We start from the raw sequence: 18,583 nt of genomic DNA, 5'->3' as shown, positions 1-18,583 counted from the left end.
CACTGGGCAAGTAGAGAATGGCACACACAAGCAGTACTGGGCAAGTAGAGAATGGCACACACAGGCAGCACTGGGCAAGCAGAGAATGGCACACACAAGCAGTACTGGGCAAGCAGACAATGGCACACACCGGCAGCACTGGGCAAGCAGAGAATGGCACACAAAGGCAGCACTGGGCAAGTAGAGAATGGCACACACAAGCAGCACTGGGCTAGCAGAGAATGGCACACCCAAGCAGCACTGGGCAAGCAGAGAATGGCACACCCAGGCAGCACTGGGCAAGTAGAGAATGGCACACACAGGCAGCACTGGGCAAGCAGAGAATGGAACACACAGGCAGCACTGGGCAAGCAGAGAATGGCACACAAAGGCAGCACTGGGCAAGTAGAGAATGGCACACACAAGCAGCACTGGGCAAGCAGAGAATGGCACACACAAAGGCAGCACTGGGCAAGTAGAGAATTATGGCACACACAAGCAGCACTGGGCAAGCAGAGAATATATTACATGTTGAGCTAAGCAGGCTCCCACCCACCCCGCAAAAAAAAATATAAACACAGTCCCTGGTAAAATCTAGGTGTCTTTTCACCTGTCTGAAGTTTCATAGCTCTAAAATTTATCCATTTTTAGAGGATAAAGCAGGAAACAATGCAGTGGTTTTATTTGTATAGTAATGGAAATGACTGTGCAGTACTTGTGTATATTGTTGTTGGCCTTTCCTAGATTATATAAAGCCATTTCTGCAGAATTACAACAATCAATATGAGGAAATAACAATACCATGGCTCTAAAAAATGTCTTTATGGAGGAGTTGGTTGGATTTAGTTAAGAAATCAAAACTTGGGTCAGAAATTGGGGACCCCTTTTTAGCAGAGAGGCTACAAATGTTATGTTCATTTCCTCAATAAGGAATGATCATGGCGAAGATTTAAATACAAACTAAAACTTCCTGTTTAAGTAGGGACACTGGATGGAACTTCTTATGTATAGCCCTTGGTAATGTCACATAATTCAATTCTAATGGTGGCCATACACGGATAGATCCGCTCGTTTGGCGATGTCGCCAAACGAGCGGATCTCCCTCCGATATGCCCACCTTGAGGTGGGCAATATCGGGCTGATCCGATCGTGGGCCCTAGGGCCCAACGATCGGATCCTAGCGTTCGCCAAACGGGCGGTCGGATCGCGGGACCGCATCAACGAACAGATGCGGCCGCGATCCGACGGGATTTTTAACCCCATCCGATCGAGATCTGGCCGACTTTCGGCCAGATCTCGATCGGGGAAGCCCGTCGGGGGCCCCCATACACGGGCCAATAAGCTGCCGACTTGGTCTGTCGGCAGCTTTTATCGGCCCGTGTATGGCCACCTTAAGCCAGGGGTTAGTAGGATGTACCAAATCCAGGATTCGGTTCGGTAATTGGCAAAGATTTGGCCAAATCCTTGTGCCTGGCCAAACCAAATACTTATAACCAGTGACTTTTCTTCACAAAATGATGTCCCTGATTTGAATATGCAAATTGGGATTTGGTTTGGTCTGCATTTGGTGCATCCCTAGAACACGGTGACATCTATCATTGTGTCCTGCATTTTGCTAGGATAGTAAAGCTTATTAGCATGTACAGTAGCTGAGTATTATGACATGTGTGGGTTTACATTTCCATGACAAAAAGCAATAAGAAAATGAATTCTGCGTCAATTTGTTCATATTAGTATGCAAAGGCTTCATTGTATGGATATCTATTCGGCTCGAATCTTATCACAAGAGCTATAAATGGTGTTAAAATGATTCACTATCTTTTCTGCATAGGTTTATTTATAGTGTCTTTATTATTTTTTCTTGTTGCAGAATCACAGAATATTATGAAAGCAATTTGTAAATTCTGGTGTAGATCCTGAAATCTCCAAATTGCTTGTGAAAGGCACAATTATTAATTTGCTCAGATAAAAATACTAGTATTATCCACTTATATTCATCCCACTCAGTACATCCTGTTCTTTCTGCTAGCCGTGAGAATTGCATAGGGGCAAAGGGTATTATATGAGAATGAATGAACAAAGTACAGGTCGGAACAAAAATGTTTTGGTAGTCATATAAGATCATCACTTCCTGAAGCCCAAAGCTCACAGTCAGATGGCTTATAAAAAATAGTGGGTTGAACATCTAGCTAAAAGTGCCTGGGGAGAACATTACTGTGCATCAACGAGTTATGAAGGATGTCTATACTTTCTATATTATATTTATGTTAGGCTATTACATTCTGTCCTATTCTACAGGTGTTTATCCGTTTTCAACACTTAAAGTATTGGAAGTTAGTGCTTTATATCCAGTGAATCCTTCTGTGGAACGTTGGAGAGTCTTTTGGCCAGTGACGGTATAATAACATGTGGGGCCCCTTCTAGGCTACTGCTTGTCTGGATGCTTGCAGATCCCAGGCACGTTTGTATCCAAGCTCTCTATGCCTGGTCAGGTTCTACACTCACCAATGAGATCACTGGATTTGAACCCATCTGGGTGCACACACATGCCTTGCCTGCTTTCTTCTCACATCACATGGGCTCAACTGGACCCAGCAGCGCAAATAAAAATAAATAAAATAAAATAGAAATAATTGAAAAAGAAGTTACATGGGCCTTGGATCACATTGGGCTTCTTGGCTATTAATTAATTTGCCCCTGCTTTTGGCAAAGTGGGCCTCCATCAAGCTATCCGAAGGGGGAAGAGGTAATAACTTTGAGCAGAGAAGGAAGAAAAAGCCATCTCTGTTATTTGTTTGGCCAAAGACAGGTGCTTTGAAGGAATTTACAATCCCCATAATTTCTTGTGCATTAAGGTTTTATAAGTAGCTGGTAGTGTAATAGAAAAGGTACCAGTGAAAAAAAAACTGTGGAATTGCAGCGTCCTTGCTGTTTTGCCACCTGAATAAATAATCATTTTTTTTATCAGTCACTATGCTACCCAGTCTCATCTGCTTGTTTCTCTTCCCTTACATGACAGTTACATGTTGAAGATACAGGTGAGATGTTACCCAAGTCTCGAAGAGCACTCACCATTCATGAGATTACAGCCTTGGCACGGTCCTCTCTGCACGGTGAGCGCATCGGCCCGTGGCCTTATTATTATTATTATTATCATTTGGAAGTAGGAAAGACACATTTACACTGGGCAAGTTAGGAGGCTTAATAACTCTGAATCAAGAAACTGCTAACCGGAATCTATTCTTTTGGTAATTGATGATAATTTTGTGACCTTTATTACAGATATTTATTAAAAAGTCCATGGCCTCATGCATCTCCAGTTTTATTGCTACATTTCTCCCTCACTGTCAATATATATATATATATATATATATATATATATATATATATATATATATATATATATATATATATATATATATATATATATATATATATATTTAAATATTAAAACAAATTCACTTCTCTTTTTTACTACAGCTATGAGCCTGCTACATTACAGGACAAGTAATAAACACCAGGGGCTATTCTGTCCTTACTGGAGATTGCAAACCCTTTTTCTGCCTTTGCCCCTGCACTTACCTCTTTGTGCTCCTTCAGGGGTGAGGAGGGCATATCACTGGTACAGAGAGTGCAATTATGCTCTCTCCTCTAAAAGAGTAAAAAGGCTGCTTTTAAAAATGAAATCTTTGCTCTTGAAGTTACCAGAAATGTTTTGTTGCTGCTCCTGTTAACATACTGTATGCCTGCCCCATTAAACATTATCTACAATGACACATATATACACAGGCCCGGATTTGTGGAGAGGCCACCAAGGCCCGGGCCTACAGCGGCAGGATTTTAGGGGGGCTGCATGCTGCCCAACCACACCCACACTGGTTCATAAACACTGGGGATGAGCAGGAGCTACAATCATTTTTTAATCTCCCATGCTCCAATCCCTATTGCTTCGGTCACGACAGTGTCGGACTGGCCCACAGGGATACCAGGAAAACTCCCGGTGGGCCCAGGTGTCAGTGGGCCCTCATGCTGCTAAACTTTTGGCCTATTTCATGGACATTCCCCATTTCTATGAGAACAAAGTGGGTAAATAGATGAAATAATAGTAATAGTATCTAAAGAGAAGAGACGAAGAGAATAGAGGTTGAGTGAGGAGAGGAAGAAAATAGTACTGATGGTGGGTCCCTGGTCTAAAAACTTTTGGTGGGCCCTGGTCTGAGGTTTTTTGGTGGGCCCCTGGTGTCCCAGTCCGACACTGGGTCGCGATGATGAAAATCGAGCAAATAAAAGGGAGGGGATGGGGGCAAGGAACGACAACGGGCCTAGGGGTGCCCGCTATGTAAATTAGGCCCTGTATATACAAGGAAAAAGTAATACTTAATGGTCTTCAAACTAAGCAGTGATGTGAAATATGCAAACACATAAAACAGGACTTGTACTGTAAATATTGCCAGGCCCCTGTTCAGTAACCTATAGCAACCAATAAGCAATTAGCTATAATCACTCTGCAGATAGAATAATAATAGCAATTCAGTTACTGGTTGCTATAGGTTACTGCTGGGGCTAGTTTACCCATTGTTGGTAAATGAACCCTCATGTAATCTGGCAAAAAAAATTTTGTCCTTTGCTTATCTCCCAGGAATCTCACAGGTGGTGAAGGATCATGTGACTAAGCCCACTGCTATGGCTCAGGGACGTGTCGCACACCTGATTGAGTGGAAGGGTTGGAGCAAACCCAGCGACTCTCCAGCTGCTCTGGAGACTCATTTCAACTCCTATTCCCATCTAAGTGAGGGAGAGCAGGAAGCCAGATTTGCTGCAGGTAAGTAGTAAAATTCACACACTTCCATGTTGTTACTTTACTGGTAAAATATATGACACTCTAGCTGGTTTCGAACTACTACAACAGACTGGCCTTTCCATACTGTAACATAGTAAGTAACATAGTAAGTAAGGTTGAAAAAAGACATAGGTCCATCAAGTTCATCCTTTTTTTTTTTTTTTTACCTGCCTAACTGCTAGTTGATCCAGAGGAAGGCAAAAAAAAAAAACAACCCATCTGAAGCTTCTCCAATTTGCCTCAGAGGGGGAAAAAATTCCTTCCTGACTCCAAAATGGCAATCGGACTAGTCCCTGGATCAACTTGTACTATCTTCCATAACCCTGTATTCCCTCACTTGCTAAAAAGCTATCCACCCCCTTCTTAAAGCTATCTAATGTATCAGCCTGTACCACTGATTCAGGGAGACAATTCCACATCTTCACAGCTCTCACTGTAAAGAAAACCCTTCCGAATATTTAGGCAGAACCTCTTTTCTTCTAATCGGAATGGGTGACCTTGTGTCAGCTGGAAAGACCCATTGGTAAATAAAGCATTGGAGAGATTATTATATGATCCCCTTATATATTTATACATAGTTATCATACCTCCCCTTAAACGCCTCTTCACCAGCGTGAACATCCCCAATTTGGCCAGTCTTTCCTCATAGCTAAGATTTTCTATACCTTTTACCAGCTTAGTTGCCCTTCTCTGGACCCTCTCTAATACAATAATGTCCTGTTTGAGTGATGGAGACCAAAACTGTTCGGCATATTCTAGATGGGGCCTTACAAGTGCTCTATGCCCCTTTTAATACAGCTCAAGACCTTATTTGCAGGGGCGCTCCGCCAATGAGGCGAGCTGAAAGCATACCAGGGGCGGCAAAAAGCCGCTCCTGCACCCTTAAGAGCCAAATTGCTTGCTACAGCCAAGTTTATCATCTCCAAGGTCCTTTTCCATAATGGATTTGCCTAGTGCAGTCCCATTAAGGGTATAAGTGGCTTGGATATTTTTACACCCCAGGTGCATAACTTTACATTTATCACATTTAATCTAATCTGCCACTTAGCTGACCAGTTTGCCAGTTTGTCAAGATCCTGTTGCAAGGATGCCACATCCTGGATGGAATTAATTGGGCTGGATAGTGTTGTGTCATCTGCAAACACTGATACATTATTTACAACACCCTCCCAATAGTCATTAATGAACAAGTTAAATAAAAGTGGACCCAATACCGAGCCCTGAGGGACCCCACTAAGAACCTTACTCCAAGTAGAGAATGTACCATTAACAACCACCCTCTGTACCCGATCCTGTAGCCATTTTCCTATCCAAGTGCAAACAACTTCATTAAGCCCAACAGACCTTAGTTCAGAAAGAGTCGTTTGTGGGGCCCAGTATCAAACACTTTGGCAAAATCCAAATAGAACACATCTACTGCCCCCCCCAACTGTCCAGCATCTTACTTACCTCATCATAAAAAGCAATCAAATTTGTCTGACATGACCTGTATCCTCCTTCTCCAGAATTTCTGAGCCTCTCTGCATTCCTGTGCCCAGGGCCGGAACTAGGGGTAGGCAGAGTAGGCATATGCCTAGGGCACAAAGCTGGGGGGCGTGCCAGGCACGTACCTGCTCTGTCGCCTACCCCATGTCCGGTCCCCTCTCTCCCCGACATTTCAGCATCTTCTTGCGCTGCCGCGCATGCGTGCAGATAGAATCGCACTTTTGTGCTGATATGTGCTTCCATGCACGCCGATGAGTGCTTCCATGCATGCTGATGTGCGCGAGTTTGAACTTGCGCATGCGCACAACTCAACTGGCGCCATGGACGGGCAGGTTGCTTGGGGCGCAGGCTCAGTCTGGCCCTGCTCTGCCTGGGCCATCTATTCTTTATTCACCCCACTGACATGACTAGACTTTAAACACTTTGTGCTAGATTTGATCAACTATGTTATACGTTTAAAGTAAACTAAACTAAATTAATCAAATGAAAATTAATTAATTAAATTAATATGGCTAAAAATGCAATATTTTATATACTGAACGTATTGCACCAGTCTAAAGTTTTAGCTTCTCAGTGGCAGCAATGATCCAGGATTCCAAGCTCTTCAAAGGGGGTCACCATCTTGGAAAGTGTCTGTGAGCAGCTGTTGAGAAGCTTAGGGGTCGTCACAAATTATCACAAACAGAAAATGAGTTTGGCTTGGTATATATAACTGATGCTACAGGGCTTATTATTAAATTCTGATGTTAGTTGCACTGGTTTCTGTGCTGCCATGTAATAATTATCTATATTAATGACTAATCAGCCTTATATTGTGACATTTCTATGTGTACTGTATATAGTGAGTGGGTCTCTAAGCTCAGTAAGTGACAGCAGCACAGAGCATGTGCAGTTTTCGAGGGGCAGATCTTTACTGCTAAAGGGCTGTGGTTGCCTTGGGCTGGTACAGAAGCCCAAAACATAATGTACAAGTTTTCTAGCCTACTTCTTTATTTAAGCTTTAGTTCTCCTTTAAATCTAAGTAGTGTTTGAAATACAATGTTTTTTATGTGATTTTAAAGGGAAAGCCTCCTTAGACACCCATCCCCCTGCAGACTATATTGACACAGAATGAAATTCTCTATAATGTTAAAAAAAAAATGAACCAAAGCCTTGACATATATCGTTTCTTTATCCCCCACCCTTTGGAACGTCTGGTCAGCGATCTGAGCATGCATGGTATCTGACTGTGCATGTTCAGATTGTAACTGAATCAATGGAAAACATGGCTGCTGGGAAAACAGCTCGAAAATGCTGAACAGAATTCAGCTTTTCTACAAGCTGACAAAAATCTCAGTTTGGGGTTTCATGGCCTTTTATACCAAGTAAGTTGTGAGTACGAGATGCCAAGGCTTTCGTTCCCCTTTAAAATGTTTTTCATAACTACATTATATAACTGTTCTCTCTCCTCCATCTTGTTCTGGTGCACTTCTCTATCTTTACAGAGTTAATAAAGCTTACTCTTCCTGCCTTTCCTGTTTATTTTTTACAATTCCACTTCTTTCATCTTTCCTCATCATGAATTCTTTCCCCTCTATGATTCATCTGCACACACTCTCCCTGTGGCGTTGGCCTTCTCTTTTATTCTTCCCCCCTAAGAGTGTAACCGCTCTCCTGCTGACTTCTATTCCTTTACTCGGTTTCTCAGTGCTGCTCTGGACGTCCATCTGTCTTTTCCAGGTGTAGCTGAGCAGTTTGCAATAGCAGAGGCGAAGCTCCGTGCCTGGTCATCAATTGATGGGGACGATTCAACAGATGATTCCTATGATGAAGACCTTCCTCCTCCTTGTGACCATTCCCAGCCATCAGGTCAGTGCAGGGGAAATATATACACAGACATATATGGAAGTGAATCCATGTATATGTGTCTCTGTGCACATACACATAGCAGAAAAAATGCTACATACAGTAGAATGATGCTGAGAATGAATCCAGATCCACTAGACTGAGGAATTGGATCACATGGGAGCAGCGAAGGTAATTGTTGCCCATGCTATTTCCTGTCAGCTGATAAACTACTTTACACAGTCTGATAAGGTTCATTGGATGAAACATTTTTAATTACGCCTGAGTGGCTGATTCTGATGAGATGAGATGATAGCCACATAAAATTGTCAAATGAGAGCTCTAACAATCCAACAGTGCAAATACAGTCCAAAATTCCCCAAATAGTTGATAAACATCTTCCCGCTTTACTTTAAAAGCCCACAGCCCTGCTTATATTCTCATTGCACAAAAAAAGTATTCACAACTCGGGATGCAAGGAAGCTGGATGTCCTTATAGTCTTTTTTTTTTTTTTTTTTTTAAAGCCTTGTATGAATACAATGTAAGCATTCCAAATAATTACATATTTTACTGTTTTTCTTTATGCCATCTAAGATGGCATCAGGGCTCCTGTAAAACCCCAGCAAAACACAGCTTGTTATACATTTAAGTGAAGGTTTTTAATTAGCACTCATATAATTGAGAAGGCAGTGACAGGTTCAAAGGCCATATTTTCATGAGCCTAAGGCGCCATCAAAGGTTTACTGTGTTGTTATCCACCTGTATAGTTTCTCCTTGTTAATCTGTATAACCAATAGTCATGGAACAGACAAAGCTTTTCCTGTGCTACTGCAGCCATAAATAAGAATATCAGTCTTACCGTCTAATGTTCAAGTAACATAGTAAACGCCTGCTTATGTGCAAAGGTCTGAGGCTGAGAAGCCCCTGGGCTTGTGGATTAAGAAAGAGATAAAGCATACTGACTAGTGAACCCTTTGTACACTGTGCCAAAAGGAAAACTTGTAAAAGAAAAAGTTAAACTGAAATAGGGGAAAGTGCATATACAGTAATACTTTCTGGTAAAAACTCGTGAAATAGTTGCTGTTATCAACAGGATGGAAATAATCTCTAAAATTATGAAATATTACCTGTCGGTGCAAACTCGAAAAGTAACTGCAACTAAATCACTTGCATGATTAAAACTTTTTGATTTTGCTATGTTTTCCGTGAACTTTATCAGCACTAAATGTATGTATTTAGATTTAAGTATACTTTACTATAAATCTGCTCTTTGAGCGTCTTTGGGTCTTTGAAAATATAGCCTATAGCAACCAGCCTTATTTTGTTTATGATCTACTGCAGGTGCACAAACTGGAAACTGGTTGCATATTTAGTTAGTAAAATAGCACAACTGTGGATCCTAAGGAAGTGAATTACAATGGAATTAAGGGTAATTAAAAGAAATACAATGAAACTATGCATTATTGAGCATAAAAAGCAAGCCAAACTCCTATGCGTATGGCACCAGCATACCAAATATAAATGCATTATATACTGTAAAGTGTGTAGTGGAGCTCTGTCTGCTCCAATCACATTCCCAATATAGTGTAGTCAAGCACAGTAACCCATAAATCCACAGAGCCACATTTAATATACCCTTTAATCTGGACAGTGTTAATATGATCTATCAGTATCCAAAATGTGTTAAATTATACGCAAAGACACACATACCAAACAAAAAGTCTGCCTTTTTGAGGTTCTCATTATTGAGACCATACAAGGGGTATGGAAAATATTTTGCATGTTAAAACATCATATTAAAGGAGAAGGAAAGGCAAAAAAATAAAATCCCATTTTTACTTTCTTTAATGAAAAAGAAACCTATCTCCAATTTACTTTAATTAAAAAATGTGTACTGTTTTTATAAGAAACCTGACTGTATGCAGTGAAATTCTACCTTCATTTACTGCTGTGGATAGGAATTGTCAGACGGTCCCTAACTGCTGAGCAGGGAAACAATTATACTTATGAACAGCAGGGGGAGCCCCCGCCTTACTTACCAGAAATGCAGAATTTAAGCAGCTTTGTTTATGACGATCCCTAAGCAGCCCAGGCCACACTGAGCATGTGCAGGGTCAGGGTCAGGCAAAGATGTTAAACAAAGTTACAAAATGACAGCCCCCTGTGGCCAACTTTGAAAGCATAAATCATTTGTTTGATTAGTCTTTGTGGTGCAGTAAGTTCATGCTTATGTTTAGTATACAAAATACAGCATTTCTAGCCTTATTCTATTTTAGACTTTCCTTGTCCTTTAACATCCATTATTTCCTGGCATGAATGCACTTATGGCTTACACCACATGGTTTTTTTACTTGGGGTAATAGTTTTCTTTCTAACCAAATCTTTATAACACCTTGCCAAGGGTGGGGAGAATGCAGGGATCTGAGACTATTCCATCTCATTGCCCAGTTTATATTTGCCAGATTCACCTATTGTCTTCGGTTACCCCCATGCTCAATATTTTTTTAACTTTTTAAAAGCCTTTTTGCATGTTTGAAGTCAGCTTGATGGATATGTAAGGTTTTCTGTCAGAACATAAAGTTTAACAAATATAGGAGTTAAAATGTTTGTCTTAGTGGGGGACAATCCAGAGCCAAGCAAGATTATGTGCCACTGGCCCTAAAACAATGAGAAGTATTCATAAAGTATTACTGTTTTATAGGAAAATAAGCAGGATTAAAGTTGCTGGGCAAAACTCAGAAATGCAGAAAAGTTGAATAAACTGTATGCTAAAGTGGCCTAATTATTATTATTTAAATAGCATCAACATATTCCATAGTGCTTTACAGAGGTTATTCACTGCTCCTGCCCTGAGCACAGTTTACAATGTAAGGTTCCTGTTATGGCCAGTTTTTATGAAGAGCCAATTAAGTTTCCTTTGTGTTTATGGCTTGTGGGTGGAAACTCACGGGAAGCCCATGAAGGTGCAGACAAACTCATTTCAGTGTCTGGCTGGAATCAAACCTGGACCCCAACTTTGCAAGGCAGCAGCACTAACCATTGTGCCACCTCCTATTTATCATTCTGGTGATGGGACTGTTGCATAAACTTAAAATTTAGGGGCAGATTTATTAAAGGTCAAAGTGAAAATTCGAATTTACAAAAAATTCAAATTTCAAGCTTTTTGTGTACTTCGACTAGGGGGATTGTCCAAATTCGATTCGAATTTGAAAACTATTAAAAAATTTCGAAATTTATCATGTCTCTTTAAAAATTATACTTTGACCAGTTGCCATCTAAAACCTGCCAAATTTCTGTTTTAGTATATGGGGGATCTCCTATAAACCTATTTGGAGTCAATTGGTGGACTTTGAATAATCAAAGTCACATGTTTGAATTCAATTGAAAAAGTACCTATTTGATTGAAAACGGACCTATTTGGCAAAAAAAATCTAAACTTTGATTCATTTTCGTTTGGTCTTTTTGAATTCGAATTTCGAGGTTTTTCAAAATCGAAATTCGACCCTTGATAAATCTGCCCCTTAATGATCTAAAACTGTTCATTGATGGTAAAGAAAATGCGTTTATTGTAAACATGAGTGATAGAGTAGGAACAGAATTATGCGTTTTAATATGTAGTTTTTAAAACATATAAACGCAACACTAAGACATTACAGGAAAATGAATAAAAATTTAAAGTGGATCTTAACCCAAAAAAATAAACTGGTCCTCTGAGTTTTTTTGCAATTTACATATTTTTCTTTTACATTATTTTAAGTGGTTTCTGAAATATTAGCAGTTGAGCCTAAAAACTGGTATTAAACAAAAATGCAAATATTCCAGGAACTGCTAAAAATAAAAAAAATATGTAAATTATAAAAGCAAGAAGCACCTTGTGTAAGGCAACATTAATTAATTTTTTGGGGTTTAGATCTAGAAAATCTCCAGCATCCATTTTTCCATGTACAAAAGTCAAATTAAATGTATGGGCTTTTGTATCTATATAAGAAAATTATCTGTGAAGAAGGCACAGTATTGCAGCAGTTCTTCTATTAAAGAACGTTGATGTTTGTATGTGTTGATGTATCGGTTGCTTGAGTTCACCAGCTCAGCACTATCAAATGGAATGGTTATAGCATCCAGTTATTACATAATATTACTGATTCTCTATTATCCACTTTGCAGATTTCCTGACCCCTGTACAGAAGGATCTGCTGCCCTCACATGTCTGCTGTTGTGACAGTGACTCCTCCCGCACTCTGTCCCCTGAGACTTTGTGTTCCAGTCTGTGCAGCCTGGATGAGGAGCAGCTTCTCTTGGGATCTCCAGCTCAGTTAGTGGAGGAGCCTTTGCTGACCAAGCCTCAGTCAGTTATAGGCCCTTACACTTGTCTCCAAGATGTGGAGTGTGAAGACTCTTCATATTCTATGTCATTCTCTGAGTCTTGTTTAAGTCCCAGTGAGGATGAGCTGATTTCCTTCCCAGCAATGAGCCATGGATCCGGGGTACTCAACTTGCGCAGAAAGGGGTCAGACGTAATGTCTTCGGGGGTTGTTTCCCTGGAAGAAGAGGAAGATGACCAACCTTGATCAGTACTCAAATTGCCACTGTAACTCCTCCCAATTTTTCTTCCTCTTTTTGCCTTTTTTCCATCCATTAATATTTTTCATATATGTTCCTTGACTCTTACATTTTTCAACAAATTATAGGGAATTATCTTGAATAACAGACCCACTTCTTAGCTTTTCTTTTTCATTCCAGTTTTTATCATTTCAAATATGCCACTTTCTCTTCTTTACCTCTGCCTGCTTTGATCTAACCTATATCTTACACTATTTTTCTCTTCACTTGAGAGCTGTCCTCTTGTTCCGTTCCTCCCTTTCTACCTTTACTATGCTCTTCTCATTTCTTTTCCCATCAACCCTATATTTGATTGTTTTCAATTTTGCAAGCCTTTGGTCTGTTTGCATGATTTTGCCATGTGTCACGTAACTGCCTAGGTGGTGGGGTGGGTGGGGCCTCTCAGTTGTTCTGTGCATGTCTTGCACCGCACATGATTCTTCTCCAAGTCCCTGACTTATGCGCCAGTGTCCAGGATCCTGGCTGGGGTCAGTGGCAGCATGGCTTGTTCCTGTCACCCCCTTGGTTCTATATATGACTCTTCAGTTCCCTCATCTGCACCACAACAAATTCCAGCTGCGAAAAAACAGGAGACACAGGGTTTTTTTGTGGATTCTGCAGCCTCAGGATTGTCACTGGATTGCCACTGTGAAGTTTCAGTGACACTGTGGAGACCCTACTCCCCACAAGCTGTGGGGTCGCATGCGGTGTGTGGAATCCCTTCTTTTCTATCGTTTTGTACGTGTCTATTTGCTGCTCTTGAAAGGTCTCGTGCGGTAACATCAACCGTTTGTAATTCAACTTCTTGTGTCTCTGTGGTCCTGATTTCTAGCTTATTCTTCAAAGTTCCCTCCTGGTCTACTATTTGGTATTTTCTTTTATACAGTTTGCTGTTAGGTTCAGTCTGGGCAACAAACCCAGCTCACACTAGAAACATTGGTGATGGAAAATACATCTCTGCATTTTTCAGAAAGCATTGAATCAAAGTACTATTGCTTCCTATAAGGCAGGGGTGTCCAAACTTTTTGCAACGAGGGCCAGATTTAGTGAGGTGAAAATGTGCGAGGGCCGACCATTCAGCCTGACATCCATTCCAAGGTAGCTAACTAGTGATCAGGATTATTCACTCCTGGAAATGGATGTGTACACAGCATTTAGGAAGTGGAGAAGTGGAGTTTGTTTGGATTCTCCGCGCCTCATTTTAACAAGAAATCGCGTAGCCGTAGCAGTAATATTTGGGCACATTAGTGAAATGATCTGCCACTTGGTCTATACTGCTGCCTGTGTGCTGAAGGTGTTAGAAATAGACATGTAATGGCACGTAGTGACGCACCTCTCTTGCATACTTCTAGTTTACTGTACAGGCACATTAGTATGTCTATTGCACCTTCAGCCCTATAGAAGTATGTGAGAGCGGCGCCTCACTACGTTCCATTACGTGTCTATTGCTAACACCTTCAGCACACAGGCAGCAGTATAGACCAAGTGGCAGATCATTTCACTAATGTGCCCAAATATTACTGCTATGGGATTCCTGATTGCACTGTGCTGCGGGGCCTCATTATTATTAATATCATGATGGAGGCTGAGGACCGGTGTAAATCTGAAAAAGGGCCGCAATTGGCCCCCGGGCCTGACTTTGGACATGACTGCTATAAGGCATTAAATTAGCCATTCAAGAAATGTACATTTTTTTTTTAAAAAAAAAGCTACGTTATCTGAAGTTTCAGGTGATAATCAGCTAATTCCATATTCATCCTGAATTCGTATTGAAAACACATTTTAACAGCCACAATGGCCAAATCCAAATGCAATGAGAATATTACTTTTCTATATTGGTAAGTTAAAAATAGGAAAACAAAATAATTCTGAATTTAGGCTTCTGATTCCCCCCCCCCCCCAAGGAATTCAGCAAAGAAAAAGGAGGAAATTAAGGACAACGCAGTGTGAAGTCCATTTTCCTTCTGAAGTTTAGGTATGGACTGAAAACATTCTACTTTTATACATATGGCTGCCATAAATATGTATGGGTAAAAACTGAGAAACCATAACTATAATTGAAAATGTAGAAACTATAATCAACCTAAACACACGTAAAACTAAGAATACTTTCTCTTACTTAGATTTTCTCTTACTTAGGTTACTACAACAAGTCAATTTGAACACTATGAAAGCAATTTAGGATTTCAAAATTTCAGATTGTCTTTTGGGGACAACTCACTGAACACAATGAATTACTAAAATACATATATACCATGATAATTAACATCTTTCATAAAGGCTTTACACAGTAGGTACACTTTTCTATAATGTTAGGCGGTTACCCATATACATAAGAAGAACATATAACAATGTACTTTCGCTTCTAAACGCTACCACCAAATTATCACCCAAAATCACAGCTCTCAGGTTATTTTTAACCGTGATATGGACAGCGATACAGCCCTTATAACACCTTATAATATGTCCATATAGTAGGCTAATTACTTACTATCCTACAAGTTCTCTGGACAGAAGAAAATCATGACAACATCAATAGAGGTCTCTTGACGTTCCACATCCAGCCAATAGGTCTTCAGTTTGACAGCCCTGCACTAGCACTTTTATTTTACATTTTGCAGTTGTCCATCCACAAAGTATACCTTGAAATCAAGTCAAAACCTTAAGACCTATCCAATGAATACCATGGTACATTAACTGCAAATAAGTATTGCATCATAAAACTATCCTTAATTAACCAAGGCACTAGCTGCAGGTGCCAGTCTTAAGAAGTTCTTGATGGCCATAGGCAGATAAAGATAAATGTCAGGCAGCAACTTTGTAGTGTTTGGATGCCAGACTTGAAATAACTGTGGGTTTGCATTTTACTGAACACTTGTCCATATTCATTATACCCATCAAACACATGTCTATTGGTTTAAAGCTCTTCTGTGGTACTGAGGGCTGGAATTTTTCTTGCCTACATGGTGAAGGGCCAATAATGGAAGCCAGTGTTGACCGCTCCATATTTTAAACCACACCCACATAACAACATAGGGCAGGCAGAGTATGACACACAAGGAGCATAGAACAGGCAGAGTATGGCACACACAGGGAGCATAGAGGCAGGCAGAATAGAGCAGGAGACAGGGAAACCACTCTAAGATGAACAGTTCATACTGTGCTACATACAGTGAAACAATGCTGAGGCCCCTCCAGCATTTTGTATGAGGTGTGAACATGTGCACAATGTGGGCAGTTTCAGTCTGGGTCTGAGGTGTGAACAGTACAGGGTTTTACAAGCGTGGACAATAGAATAGTCTGAATTTGAGGTGTAAACAACGCAGGGGCCAGTTAATCTTAGTATTAAGGTAAGCAGTCACAGCAGCCAGACTTTCATGTCAGGGGCCACCAGTTGAACAGCACTGATTTAAAGTATCAAAGGGGTACTATCACATCTTAATGAAGTGTTGTAAGTGTTATGTTGCATTTAACACATCCCAAAATAAGTGTTCATTCTGATAAAAATGTTGCATTTTTCTTGCCTGAAAGGGGCAAATTTACTAAAGGGCGAAGTGGCTAATGCTGGTGAAAATTCGCTAGCGAAGGAGATAGACTCTGGCACAACTTTGCTTTCTAACGCCAGGCGAATTTTCGCTCTCGCGAATGAGTGGTACTACGCAAATTGACTACGTTTTTGATTGTACTGAACTTTACCTCTTGCATCCCAAAAAAACGCTGGTGTCTTTTACTTTTTACAGGGTGATAGGCTGAAAAAGATGGAAATTTTTTTTGGGGTATCCTCCTCCCCCCCTACATTTGATAACATATGGCACCTAAACTATACACTGGGCTCATGTGTTGGGCATTATAACACCTCTATATAATTTTATTAAGGTTCCCTGGCCTTGTGTAGTGTAATGTATTTGCTGCAGCATATAAATCCATTGTACTTTAGCTGCACTTTAAATGCTAATTAGCCAACACTATCTTAACTTCGAACTGCTAATCATATTTTTGGTAACGCAACTTCGCAAGCGTTCGGTACCCTGTGCGCAACTTTGAATTTTCGTGAATTAGCATTGTCCAGGTGAATTTACGAAGCCAGCGCTGGCAGATTTTCGCAGGTAAGTAAATTTGCCTCTATGTCTCTTATCCCCCATCTCTTGCCACAGGCGCTGCAACCCTAATAAGACTATGCAGACATTCTGCTCCAAGTTATTGTTGAATGAATAGAATGCTGAGAGTAGATAAGAGACTTTACAGGAAGGGCATTTTCTAATGATTTCTAGCACTGTTCTCTGCAGAGTCTGTTGACAAATATATGTATAATTTATGGGTTGGGTTAAAAATATATAAAATAGTAAATGTAACTCTAAAAAGAATGAGAAATCTATAAAAAAAATATAGAAGTGATAGTGCTGCTTTAATTGTACCAAATCATTTTGACCTACAGTATGTGCTTTACCTTGTTTAATGTTGGTCTACTTCACATTGGTGAGCCATTAGATGCTTATGTGCAGTTTTCTCCAACAAAGAATGTTCATAAAATGGAAGTCTCCATTAGATGTGGCAAAGAATTGTGATCTAGTCACCGCATACTACATTTCTAAACTTGGAAGCATATGTTGAAACAAATGAGATAATCTGTGCTAGTCTGCAAACAAAATCTATGGAAATAGAAAAAATGTAAAGCAATATCTTCACACCAGATACTTGCATGAACTCTACTGAAACACTTGAATGGTTGTGGTTAATGAACAAAGACCTTATTAGACCCTCATCCCAGTGCATCCTTACTTTGGGGTGATGTGCTCAGACTCTTGCCTGTCTTATGCCTGCTCTGTATGTTCAACCTAAACACTGGACATGAGGAGTATTAAAAATTAAGTATTGTAGGTCACAGGTGGCCCAAAGCTAAATTGCTGTCTCCAACAGACTACAATTGTCTACAAACAGCTTCATTAGATCAGATCACCAGAAAATCTGGTTTCTCTTTGTGTAATGTAATTCATTTTCTATGCCAGGGTCTTCACTAAAAGAAGACTCCCACATAGGATAGGTCTGGACAACCTTGCTGTAAATTCTCACTATTCATTTGGGAAAATGAAACTGTTGCATTATATAGTACAGTATAGCATACTAGATTATTGAATTACCTAAATTGTATTATTAATGTTGGAACAATTAAGCTATAGAACAACCAGAAAAGGCCACCTAAAATAAGAAAACATTGAAGCATTAATGTAGGGAAAGTAATATAATAATAAATGGCAATAACTCTTCACTGTTTGGGGGAAGAACTACTTCTGCATGTATACACATCTGCTTCTTATTCCAACACTGAGGCAGCAGCAAAGACTACTACTAAATCTTCAGCCAGATAAAGACCTTGAACCATCATGTAATTCAAAGTCTCCAAGGTAAGGCCAATGAGCAGGGAAGTGGTGTAGAGATGTTGACCATCTTATTCAGGGATCCCAAACCTTTTTACCCGTGAGTAACATTTAGATGTAAAAAGAGTTGGGGAGCAACAGAAGCATGGAAAAGTCTCTGAGGTGCCAAATAAGGGCTGTGATTGGCTATTTGGTAGCTCCTATATGGACTTGCAGCCTACAGGAGGACCTGTTTGGCAATGCACATATTTTTTATGCAACCAAAAATTGCCTCCAAGCCTGGAATACAAAAATAAGCTCCTGCTTTGAGATCACTGGGAGCAACATCCAGGGGGTTGGAGAGCAACATGTTGCTTAAGGGCTACTGGTTGGAGTCCAGTGCTCTTATTGTTACTTTTGGGCTACAAACCATTATATTTAAATATATTCATCTACTTAAATATATTAAGCCACACAAAATCAAGTCCATTCCGATTGTCT

At 40.2% G+C, this 18,583-nt stretch overlaps 1 protein-coding gene across 2 annotated transcripts in view; it reads left to right on the top strand.

Moving 5' to 3' along the window:
* Positions 1 to 13,529, top strand: part of fam131a.L (family with sequence similarity 131 member A L homeolog) — a 37,961-nt gene extending 24,432 nt beyond the window's left edge. For both annotated transcript variants that reach the window (XM_041563207.1, XM_041563206.1), the window contains exons 3-6: positions 2,999 to 3,092; positions 4,619 to 4,801; positions 8,024 to 8,152; positions 12,294 to 13,529. In XM_041563207.1, the coding sequence (XP_041419141.1) occupies positions 2,999 to 3,092; positions 4,619 to 4,801; positions 8,024 to 8,152; positions 12,294 to 12,697 (810 nt within the window). In that variant the 3' untranslated portion in view covers positions 12,698 to 13,529. The remainder of the gene's footprint in view (positions 1 to 2,998; positions 3,093 to 4,618; positions 4,802 to 8,023; positions 8,153 to 12,293) is intronic.
* Positions 13,530 to 18,583: the final 5,054 nt, after the last annotated feature.

The sequence above is a fragment of the Xenopus laevis genome, chromosome 5L (genome assembly GCF_017654675.1).
Source record: "Xenopus laevis strain J_2021 chromosome 5L, Xenopus_laevis_v10.1, whole genome shotgun sequence".
Lineage (NCBI taxonomy): Eukaryota > Metazoa > Chordata > Amphibia > Anura > Pipidae > Xenopus > Xenopus laevis.
This window is presented reverse-complemented; position numbering and strand designations above follow the sequence as displayed.